General features: G+C 35.1%; 2 protein-coding genes across 3 annotated transcripts in view; one reads left to right on the top strand and one right to left on the bottom strand.

Annotated features, from left to right (window-relative positions):
• Positions 1-219: 219 nt before the first annotated feature.
• On the top strand, positions 220-4,818 carry LOC123715908 (probable hydroxyacid-oxoacid transhydrogenase, mitochondrial). 2 transcript variants are annotated; one of them, XM_045671272.1, is made up of 9 exons: positions 220-417; positions 537-624; positions 870-948; positions 1,144-1,352; positions 1,707-1,903; positions 2,131-2,444; positions 2,947-3,128; positions 3,803-4,073; positions 4,605-4,818. In XM_045671272.1, exons 2-9 carry the CDS (start codon positions 575-577, stop codon positions 4,686-4,688), a joined length of 1,386 nt encoding a protein of 461 aa, XP_045527228.1. In that variant the 5' UTR covers positions 220-417; positions 537-574; the 3' UTR covers positions 4,689-4,818. The 2 variants fall into 2 exon arrangements, with proteins under 2 accessions (XP_045527228.1, XP_045527229.1); XM_045671273.1 differs by having other exon boundaries at positions 220-443.
• Positions 4,819-4,883: 65 nt separating this feature from the next.
• LOC123715907 (protein artichoke) overlaps positions 4,884-12,309 on the bottom strand; it is a 30,315-nt gene continuing 22,889 nt past the window's right edge. The window contains exon 3 of the mRNA XM_045671271.1: positions 4,884-7,705. Coding sequence (XP_045527227.1) covers positions 5,110-7,692 — 2,583 coding nt within the window. The 5' untranslated portion in view covers positions 7,693-7,705 and the 3' untranslated portion in view covers positions 4,884-5,109. The remainder of the gene's footprint in view (positions 7,706-12,309) is intronic.

The following is a 12,309-nucleotide window of genomic DNA, read 5'->3' as shown; positions in this document are numbered from 1 at the left end:
GTTCCACTAAAGCTGAACCCATTCATATATATTCTAACAATTAAAAAAACAGAAACTAGCTTCTTAGGGAATTCCCTAATTGTTTATCGGATTTAACTAATTGTAATAAATTTATTAAATATTTGATTTTAAAAATTATATATTAGCAAAAAGATTGCAAAGCTATTTGAATTTAAGCGTATAATGAATAGTCAGTACTTCAGTAGTCTGTGGTAGGTCAGTGTCAGAAGTCAGAACACAGACGTCGTTTCTGTGGAACCTGAATGTGAAAAAAATGTTAAGAGTACATATTCAATAAACATAAAGTTTATTGAATTTTTTACTATTAAAATAATAAAAAAACAGTATAATGATATGAATTTATATTTATTAGTGAATATTAATTAACACATGGACATAATAAATAGATAACAACAGGTATTTCGCTGGAGCAATCTACAGTAGTTCGTAATTCTTATCTGTTTTTCGCTTGATAACTTATTTGATAATAAATTTGAAACAAAAGTATTTACAATGCATGTTATAATATTTTTTAGCTTTACATTATACAATGACCTATAATTAATGGGTAAACATGTCTCGTAAACGAGTTTTTGATCTGCTGAGGACAATTAATGTTGCTGCGTAAGTATATAGTATAATGATGTATTTACTTTTTCGTCATAAATACATTTTTAAAGAACTGCGTAACTTGTTGAACTTATATAAATTAACTTATAACTTTCATTGTTCATGTGTTGTTTTACATTATTACTTTTTATTAACTATTTCTTTAAACATTTTGATCAAAGTTATTTTCTTTAAGTTTTAATTCACTTGCTTGATGCTCCTTTTAAAATTAATTAACAAAGTGTATTAATAACTTACAGTTGCCAGTGTCCAGCTCATAGCCATAGAGGCAATATACAAGTAACAAACACTACTCCTAGCAAAGATTATGCTTTTGAAGTAAGTTCTTAACTGAAAATTTTTTTTATAATAAATAAAATGCAATTATTGTGTATCAGCTTCCCTAAACAATACAAATTTCTTAAGGCACATGGAAATTTGTAATATCAGAACTAGAATGTTACTTGATTGAAACACAAATATAAATTTTTATCATTATGGATTTAATTAAATTCATAATAACTTATATTTTAGATAAAATGTTCTACTGTCAGATATGGCCTGGGAGTGACAAAGGAGGTTGGCTTGGACTTGTTAAATCTTGGAGCTCAAAATGTTTGTGTAATGACAGATCCTAATGTTGTATCTTTGAGTCCGACTAAAGCAGTTCTTGATTCTCTCACCAAATATGGAATTCATTACAAAGTTTATGATGGAGTTAGGGTGGAACCAACAGATTCTAGGTTAGAATTAGGCAGATCTTTATATTATACTAAAATGCTATTTCTATTAAAAAGAGTTCTAAGAGTTCTACTAATATTAGAAAATTAATTCTAGTTATAATAGACTTACCATAGTAATTTCTGGCATTCTAAAATAAATTAAACTGAAGCCATGGCATTGAATTTGAATTATTGATGTAGCAGCATTGCACTTTTTGCTGTAATTATTAGTCACTTGTACAGTGAAGGAAAACACTGTTAGGAAACCGGCATGCCTACTTGTCTATTAAGAAAAATAATATAAAGAAATAGATACAGAAATTTCTGGCCCAAACTACACAAAGTATAATTTTTTTTTTAAATTTAAAATTCCAGCTTTAAAGCAGCCATAGACTTTGCAAAGGCTGGCAATTTTGATAGTTTTGTAGCTGTGGGAGGTGGATCTGTGATGGATACTTGTAAAGCAGCTAACTTGTATTCTTCTGATCCTGAGGCAGAATTCTTGGATTATGTAAATCAACCTATTGGTAAAGGAAAAGAGGTCACTGTACAATTGAAGCCATTAATAGCCAGTATGTATTTGTTATTCTATGAGTGCAATATTAGGTAAATGATCAGCTAAAATTCAGTTTGTTGCCCTTGTACAGCATGGCATTATTGTCCACAGCTTTCTGCTTCTATTTCTTTAACATTTTTTGAGAGGCAAATGAGTTTATTGGGCTTAATTTTAAAAATTATATCTCAGATTTTCAGTGTTTTGAAAACTGTACATCTTAAAGTTTCCTACTATTATTTCCAGTACCAACAACAAGTGGAACAGGCAGTGAAACTACAGGAATGAGTATATTTGATTATGAGGCTATTCAGGCAAAAACTGGTATTGCAAATTCTGCTCTAAGACCATTATTGGCCCTTATAGATCCTCTTCACACCCTCTCTGTTCCAAAAAATGTTGCAATTTATTCTGGATTTGACATTTTCTGTCATGCGTTGGAGAGTTTTACGGCTATTCCATATTCAGAGCGAGGTCCTGCGCCAACCAATCCCGCTTTGAGACCTGTTTATCAAGGAAGTAATCCTATATCTGATGTGTGGTCAAGATTCTGTTTACAGGTGAGCGAATAGTAAAGTATTTCAACACATAAATAAATACGGCGAAACTTCCTTATTCATAACAACTAACTCGGTATTATTGTATGCTTTTAACTGATATTCTATTTTTCTGTTTATGTCTGTCAAATTGTGTCTACTCTGTGATGAAAAGGGACAAAGACTATAAGACACTTATTGAGTAGCGTAGTTGCTCACTAGTAACTTAAATTCGACAAATAATAAAAATTACTATTTCATAAAAGCATCTCCGCATTGGTTCTGCTTTCAAAGTTCAAAACAAAAGTTTCTATGCCCTAATTAATGATGAGAATGAAGATGAATGAGACACAGAAAGCTGACCACCTACAAGATTGTAATGTAAAATCCCAATTTGGGATAACGTGGTTTCATTCAATTTGCGTCAAATTTGGACTGGACAACTCGTCACTGGACTCCTGATAGGCCGGATGTTTAGATTTTACCAGTAGGTCATCTCAATTTCAAATCATATCTAATTTTACAGAGTCTAGCCAAATACTTCGCCCGTTCTGTAAACAATGCGGACGATATCGAGGCTCGATCTAGTATGCACTTAGCGGCCACTATGGCTGGCGTAGGCATCGGAAATGCAGGCGTGCATTTGTGTCATGGGCTTGCTTATCCAATTGCAGGAAATGTTAAACAATTTGTCCCCGAAGATTATGGGTAAGTACAATTCTTTTAAACTTCCTTCTTCTTTTAACTAAATGACTACAGCTACAGCTATAAACATTTTCATTATACATTTCATATGTTAACCTTTTAATATTATTTATCTATGATAATTGTGTTAAATCTTTCAATGGTACAAGGCTCAGTCCAAGGCCAAAAAGTATCGCCTCTTAGTTTCAGTGGAACGAATATATAATGCGCGCCATCTATGGGCATATTAAAAAATATATATATTTTTTTAAGTCAATACTTTCAAATTTAAAATTGATGTAACTGTGGGACATAAATTGTCTTTATGGTCGATGATAAATATATTTAATTATAATTTAGTTTAGCTAGTTTGCGCAGTGGTTTACTGTTTTGGGGCCATACGTTGTATGTACAAAATTACGCTATGAGTATATATATGAAGGAGCGTATGTCTGAATTAGGCTGTCCACACTATTATGCCGTTCACGGTTCGTTCGGTACCAAATGAAAAAGAATTCGTGCTTCATACTATCCGTATTAGCGAAGGTCCGGACTAATCCAAAGAAGAATATTTCACCAGACCGAAATCGCTCCGAGAACAAACCGTGAACGTCATTGTAGTGCTGATCCAGCCTAGAAACTAGTCGAGATATTCCTAAACCAGAATGTTCTAGATAACAGGAAATTGCATCTTTTAGAAAGGATCCAATAATTCCACACGGGCTTGCAGTAGTCGTAACGGCACCAGCTGTATTCCAATTCACGGCTAAGAGTGACCCTGATAAACATTTAGAGGCCTGCAATCTCCTAGGAACAGATATCTCAGGCAAAAAGCAAAAAGATGCTGGGAACATATTGTCGGACACAATATTGAAATACATGGAAATGATGAGGATTGACAATGGTCTGTCTGGACTTGGTTATACACTTGAAGATATACCACAACTAGTCAAAGGAGCATTACCACAGGTAATGTATGAGGAACATTATAGTGTTTATATTCCCGTGATTATCACACTTATACGACCTTTATATATAATCATTTAGCTTATCTATTCTTGAATACAGATTAAAAATATATTTTCGCAGTCAACATTTGCAGAATTGAAATTAATTTTCTCTTTAATACCATAATAATGTAGTTTCATAGTAGGATAAAGTAAATTCAGCAATGTAAGAATATTTTAGATTTCCTAAAAAAAGTTTCAGGATTCAAAGCTCAATCGCCTTAATTTAATCAAAGTGTGCCATTTAATTAACATTAATTTACTAAACAATAACTTTTGTAATTATAATTAGATCTTTCGTATATTGAATTTTAACCATTACCAAAAATCGACTTATAAATCAAATAATTTAATGTTATTGACTTTTTGTATTATAAGTTTAATTATATGTTGGTAATCAACCAGTTTTCCATGCTTAATGACTAGCAGTCGAGAATATAAATAACTTCTAATTTCAGTCTCAAGGAATATATCTAGTAAATTGTTTTTTCAGCACCGTCTCTTGAAACTGACTCCTTTGCCTCAAACAAAAGAAGATTTGCAACACATTTTGGAAGAATCGTTAACTATTTATTAATTATATCAAGTAAAAGAACATCTGTTAGATTATAGTATATTTTTATAAGAATGTAATATAATTTTTAACATTTACTAAAAGTAGTCATTAATTAATGGAGCTATTTTCAAAATAAATAAAGACATGTTGATTAGTGTTTAATTTTTAATAAATTTAAGTACATAAAATAATCCTAACAACTAATTTGTATAATATATAATAATTATGTATATCTTAAATTAATTTGTTGAATTTGACTTCGATTTGTTATTTTAATAATACAAAGCGCTAGTTTGGTACTTTATTCAAAATTGTTCGAAAAATATCATTTGAAGGCACTATCGAAATGCTCAATTTGTTAGTAATGATTACTAGCGCTTCATCTATCACTTACTGCTTATTTAAGAGTTAACACAGTATTAATGTAGTGTAACATTTGTGCTCACACCGCTTCGGGCACAATATTGCTGTGGTGGAAAGGACTGCTCTCATAAGACTGCACGCCGGATGCGTTTATTGTCACGTTGTGTAACGGAGCGTAGCGGTTCAACTTGGGTGTTGCGGGGCCTGTTAGGTCCTCCGATAGCTGCTGGTACACTAATCCGCAGTCTTTCTTAGTACGCCCCTGGTGACTCATAGCGGCGATTATGGCACTGTTGTACCGGATTTGTTTGTTCCTTCTTCCACACACAACCATCACGACCTTCGCAATTACGATAAGGAGCAGTAAAGCACTCAAAATTGCAATCAAAATAGGCCACAAGTATGCGTAACGGCTGTGTTCAGACTCTTGAACGGATTCGTGCACGTATACTTCAGGCTCCAAATCATCGTAAAAGTTATCGTTTTCAAACAGCTTGATGTCAATTTTCATTTTATCCTGTCGGCTCTCTTCAGTTTTTGGTGCATGTGTAGAAGACTTAACTTGAGTCTTTTGAGCTGGTTTTTCCACAAGTTTGACTTTGAGGTCCAAGTTTTGGTCATCATCGTCATACTCCTCGGAATCATCATCTTCATCACCTTCTTCCTCTTCGTCGTCAGCGTCATCTTCATCCTCATCAGCATCGGCTTCGTTATCGTAGCGGAGTTTTGTATCGTCTGCGATTTTACCGTCATCAAGAGTGTCTTTTAAATCGAAATCACCAACTGTATCTTTGTCAATTCTTTCCCATATTTCTTCATCAGCTGCGGGAAGAGGCTCAATAGGATGAACAATGACATCACTGCTTCCACAAGTTTTTTGGGTGAGAAATTCCCAGCTATATGTTTCAATGTCGTCTTTATTATCTTTAGCCAAGTTGGCGATACTGGCGGAATTTGCGTTGGGAGAAACCTTCTTCTCGCTCAGCCATGACATAAGGTTTTCAAACTCCCGACTACATGCAAGTAAATTGTTACTGATATCTAAAGTACGCAATTTCTTGAGGCCGTCTAAATCTGTTTGTTTAATTTCAGAAATACGATTGTGTGAAACATTCAAGAAGCTCAAGTTACCAAGGTTGGTAGAATGGTTCTTATCGGACTTCCATAGTGCTGTCAGCTCACCGTGACTCATATCCAACCATGTGAGCATAGGTGTATGAATAAATACTTCGGCAGATAATACTTTCAACGGATTGCCTTGCAGATTCAGTTTTCCTAACTCCCTGTTCTTTTCGAAAACTTTAGCATCCAAAGTCATGAGTTGGTTGTACGAGAGGTTGATTTCGACTAATTTTGGTGATCGTGAGAAGACTTGGTTACTGATGGATTTGATGTTGTTTCCAGAAAGGTTTATTTGAGATAAAGCCGTAAAAGTCTTCAAAGAGTCATCAAAAATTTCATCAAGACCGCAATTGGCTGCTTCAAATAGGTAAATATTAAATTGTTCTGCAGAGCATAGAAAACCATCTTTTGGCAGGTGTTTTAATCTGGGATTGTTTGAAATTTTGAATATATCTAATTCAATGTTTTGTTTGATAAGTATACTAGAAATGAAATCCAAATTGTTAAATGAGAGGTCGAGATAGTTAAGTTCAACTAATTTGTGGAATGCCTGGTTGTGGATTTTTTCAATATTATTTCCACTCAGGTTAAGGTTAGCAATGTAAGTCATACCGTTAAACATTGATGGACCAACAAATTTTATATTCGTTTGACCAGCGTTCAATGTTAGCAAGTCTGAAATTTGAAGTCCATAGACAGAATCGATGGGATTACGTTGAATGTGGAGCGTTGCTAGCTCAGTATTTTCAGAGAATATGTCTTCAGGAAGAGATTTGATACTATTGTCGCTCAAGTCTAACTCTTCTAAGTCGAGCAAACTTTTAAATGTATCAGCTTCCATATCTCCCAAGTTGTTTCCAGCGAGGTTAAGATACATTAGGCCTGGCATATTCTTGATCGTATTGGCTGTAATGTACTGCATGTTGCAGTAGGAGATGTCAAGTTCTTGAACTGAAGAAGCATTTAAAAAGTATTCCGGTGTACCAGGTTCAGGGAATTTAAGAGGATTGTTAGAAAGCGTCAACAATAGTAGTTTCTTGTTAGTCGCAAACGTTTCATGGTGTAAAGCTTTTAGTTTGTTGTTAGACAGATTTACTGCGTACAGTTCATGAAGACCGTGGAATGCATTGGGTCCGACGGAGGCAATTGTACTGTTCACAATTTTGACAGTTGCGATTTGATGCAGTCCCAACTTTTTGAATACAAAGTCACCCAAAACGATAGGTGACTCTGGGTCTGCATTTTCAATAACGAGATCTGTGATGTCATCGCCAAACTTCTGGGTACCAACTTCCAAGCGATTGCACTTCGCTATTCTATAACCTTGGGATACAGTGCATATGCAATCTCTGGGGCACGGTCTGTCTTCATTAAATAGGACCTCCTGTTCATCTCCACCATCGTAATCTTCATACTGGAAGAGAAAGTTGTCGGAGTCCTTTTCTTTTCCGTCTTTCTTGGTAGTTTTGTTGACTGCCTCGCTGATAGCAAGTGCGCACACTGCCAGGAGCAGTATAACCTCCCGGGACCTCGCTCCCATGTCGTTGTGAACTCTGAAACATAACGCATATAGTGAGTTACGGTATTATTATTAAAATGCTCGATTTTTGTTACCCTAGTTACGTAAGAAAAACCAGCTAAACGTCAATACAGTCGCCAAACAATGTAAGTATTGTTTCTGTGAACCTTAGTAAAGTTTAAACAACAGTAAAGCAATTAACATGTGCACAGATAACGTCTGTGACAGCTGGGCATGAATTTAAAACTTTGTAAGTTACAAGTGATTACCGCTCATTAATTAATGTGTTTAAACTTTTTGTAAAAGAAAAAATTAAAATGTCGATTAATTGTTTACACTTTTAGGCGCTCAAAGCCGAGTTTATAGTTTGCAAGTAAACTTAGGGCGCCAGTTATTTATACAAAGGTCTTTATTATTGAGTATTCGAAAGCTTTGCTCTAACTTTAATTTTCATTAATATTTGTTTTTAAATACCATGACAACTTGGAATGGCTGTGCCGTATTATCATTCAAATGGTTTCAAAACAGATGTTTGTTTTGTGTGAAATCTTATCTGGCATTTGTCCATCTGTTGACTTCTCATTACGTCGAGATATAGAATCCTTTGTTACACAAGTTTTTTTTCTAAACATCAGAGTTCTTGTTTATGCGTATGGAGATTGTAGCTATATTGTTGTATACTTCAACATCCTTTGAATGTCAAATTAAAAATAACATGGATTTGTTATATCAAATATTAGGTCCTTACATATGAAATTGGCGTTTTGTATGGGAGGAACAAAAAGTCGAATGTTTTTAAATATAATATATTTAATTAATCAAAGTATGAACCATTGTTTTCTATGCACTTTTGCCATCTCATAGGTAGTTCGTTGATCCCTTTACTAAAAAAAACAGTCGGACGGGAATCAATAAAATCTGTAAAGGCGATTTGGACTGCCCCATCAGAGTTAAATTTTTTCCCTTGCAAGAAGTTGACCAAATTTCGAAAAAAATGGTAATCTGTTGGAGCAAGGTCCGGGGAGTACGGAGCATGTCTTAGACATTCCAATTGAAGTTCTTCTAATTTGGTAGCCGTCTGTTGTGCAATGTGTGGTCTAGCGTTGTCGTAAAGTAGCAGTGGCGTGGAGCGATTGACCAGCCTAGGTTGTTTAGCCGCTAGCTTTTCCATCATGGTTTGCAATTGCTGACAATAGACATCAGCCGTAATAGTTTGGCGAGATTTGAGAAAACTGCAATGAACAAAACCGGCACTAGTTCACCAAACGCTTACAAGTAACTTTTTTCGGGTTAATTTTCGCTTGGGACAGGATTTGGCTGGCTGGCCAGGATCCAACCAGTGCGCTGAGCGATTCCGATTATCGTAAAGAATCCATTTTTCATCACAGGTAATGATTCGGTTTAATATACCTTCATTATTGTGCCGGTTCAGTAATGTAACGCAGCAGTCAACGCGCGTTTGCCGGTTTGCTTCAGTCAATTCGTGAGGTACCCACCTTTCAAGCTTTTTAATCTTCCCGATTTGCTTCAAGTGAATTAAAACAGTTTTATCACTAACACCGCAGCCTGCAGCTAACTCGGACGTGCTTTGCGATGGATCCGCTTCCACAATAGCCTTCAATACTTCATTATCAACTTGGGTCTCAGGCCATCCACGGGGCTTGTGCTGCAGGTCGAAATTTTGAGGACAAAAACTTTGGAACCAAAAACGAACTGTGTTTTCTTTTGCAACATGACCGCCATACACATAATTCACCCTTCGAGACGTTTCCGCAGCACTAGTGCCACGGCGGAACTCGTACTCGTAAATAATGCGATACTTTAAGTTTTCCATTTTGTAAAATGAGTGACGCAAACAGAAAAAACAAATGAATGACGGTCATCGAAGCACAAATACAGTAAGTAGCTGTACAAATTTGAATTTGGAATTCCTTACCAAAGAGGAGAACATCATAATTAAAGTGGCCAGTACGAAATATGCCAATTTCATATGTAAGGACCTAATATTTTATTCGATTGCCATTTCAATTGTAAATTATATGTAATAATAGCAGGTGATACAACACATGCTTTTTAAAATTCTATGTATAGCTTGTTCATCTGTAGCTGTTCGACATGTTGTTTATATATATTAAGTTTTCTGGCACTCTTTATTTTTACAAGATTTTTCTTTTTTATTATTACCATATCAGAATTATTGATGATGTAAGCTGTTTGTATCATTATGTTTGGCATATGTCAGCAATCTGGCACTTAGCATACAATCGACATACATTGGCCGTGTGCGTGCAAATATGCATATCGTCCTAGCCAACTGCGGCGCCTGATATATTATTATAAACATTATAATCCTGCATTTGACCCCGATTGACTTTATGCTCTATATGTTTTCCTATTAACTTACTGGGAGTTATATGCGGTTAAGAGATTGAAATATACACTTCCTATTGAAAGTATATCCTTATTCATAAAACCTAAATGAGTCTAATTGCATTGAATATTTAAGTTACGTCCGTCTTTTAATATCCAATTGTGTGTACGCTATGATGAAAAGAGATATAATTACTTTACTTAAAACGGGCAATTAAACTGATTTATTTTTAATAAATAAGGGTTACTTATTTCGATTATTACATAATTAATAATGTATAGTTTAAGCTTATGCAATTAAAATAAATCATAATTGGCAAATTAAATGTAAAATAAGAAATAGAATATGTGACAGATTTAATTAATACGTAAGTATTATATTTTATCCTTTAGTATTTGGAGCAAGGCAAAAAAATCGCGCATAAGAAAATGTGTGACGCTAATGGGAAAATGGAACTGAATTCGCGTAGCAGTTAGACAGTCGCCCGTTTAAAAAAAACCATGGGTGGACGAATTCATCTACACAAAGGTAATTTTGGAAGATCGCGTCATGGTACAATTTGCAATGAGGGCATTGTTAATAACACGTGTTCGCCTTAATCAACTCTATTCCAACAAACATACGGGCCAAAATAGTTAAACAAACGAGGGCATTTAACGTTTCTGTCAATGTTTGCAGAGACAGCAAAGGAATTTGTTTGAACGTTGTAAATGTCCTCTCAGCATTCTGACCTTTATTGCTAAGCAGTAACGTTATTAAAGGCTATAGGACGCCCACGACTCGTCTTTAATGATGCTTATTTCGCAAACTATTGTTTCGGCATAAGTCTCGATGTATACCAATTAGTAAATTAGGTATGAGGAAGCAAATAAGAGATACAGAAAACTGAGTATCTATCAACTAGTCCAGCAATTTTATTATTCACTAGTCGATGTCGTCATATATTTCATAACGATTTCGATATATGAAGTAAAACACGGAATATTGTACAATATACGATATTGTTGCATTGTGAATTTCAGAATTTTTGTTATTGCTTCTATAATTATAATAAAGCCCGTTTAATTTCCAATCATGGCAAAAAAATATACAGCTTAGATTATTTTTACATTTTATACATTATTTTTATAATGTTATCGTATATCGTAGCTACCTTCAGTAGTGGCCTTTACCCTTTCACGGGTAAAGGCCTCCTCCAGATTTATCCAACTGAATCTGTCTATGGCTTTCTCCATTCGCTTCCTGCTACCGCTTGCATTTTTTCTATCATTTTTTTGGGGCGTCCTCTTCTCCTTCTTCCCCTTGGTCCTTGTCCTTTCCAGACAGTTATCCTTAAAGTCCACCTTTTATCTGTGGATATTGCTAAATTGCCATTTCTGTTTTAGGGCATAATGTAAGGCATCTATCACTGGTGCTTTTCCTCTTATTTTTTCGCTTTTAATTTTATTTATTTTTCTTATTTTCAGTACGCTTCTTTTCATTGCTTTCTGGCATGCAACTAGTTTGGTTTCTATTTTTTGTTATAAGTCCTTAACTTACGTTTTGCAGCCGTATGTGAGAGTAGGTAAGATACAAGTGTCCAAGACAATTTTCTTAAGGTTAAGGAGGGGAAATTGATCCTTTAAGATCCGTCATGGACCAAAACTTTTTCCAGCTCATGTTAATTCGCCGATCTACCTCAAGCTTTTCTTTATTTTCGAATGTTAATCGTTTACCCAGGTAAATGTAGTTTTTTTACATATTCCAGAAGCTTTCTGTTAAGGTATACTGCAGTGTTTGAAGCAACCGCGCAGTCAGGTAATTTTAGTTTTGTTCTCGTTTATTATAAGGCCTACTTTTCACTTTCTTCGTTTAAGGTAATTATTACCTTTTCTAATTCCTTACTTGTTTTAGCGAATAAGACAATATCGTCCGCGAACCTGAGCTGTGTATTTTTTTTTTTTTTTTATAAAATAGGGGGCAAACGTGCAGGAGGCTCACCTGATGTTAAGTGATACCGCCGCCCATGGACACTCTCAATGCCAGAGGGCTCGCGAGTGCGTTGCCGGCCTTTTAAGAATTTGTACGCTCTTTTCTTGAAGGACCCTAAGTCGAATTGGTTCGGAAATACTTCAGTGGGCAGCTGGTTCCACATAGCGGTGGTGCGCGGCAAAAATTGCCTTGAGAAACGCTCAGTCGTGGAACGTCGGACGTCGAGGTGATACGGGTGGAATTTTGTATTTTGCCTCGACGTCCGATGCTGAAACTCAGCTGCAGGTATTAATCCG

This window comes from Pieris brassicae, chromosome 11, assembly GCF_905147105.1.
Source record: "Pieris brassicae chromosome 11, ilPieBrab1.1, whole genome shotgun sequence".
NCBI classification, from domain to species: Eukaryota; Metazoa; Arthropoda; class Insecta; order Lepidoptera; family Pieridae; genus Pieris; species Pieris brassicae.
This window is presented reverse-complemented; position numbering and strand designations above follow the sequence as displayed.

Coding starts and splice junctions, on each gene's coding strand:
- LOC123715908 (XM_045671272.1), top strand. CDS start 575: ATGTCTCGTAAACGAGTTTTTGATCTGCTGAGGACAATTAATGTTGCT. Junction 949..1,143: donor GCAAAGATTATGCTTTTGAA/GTAAGTTCTTAA, acceptor CTTATATTTTAG/ATAAAATGTTCTACTGTCAG. Junction 1,353..1,706: donor GTGGAACCAACAGATTCTAG/GTTAGAATTAGG, acceptor TTAAAATTCCAG/CTTTAAAGCAGCCATAGACT.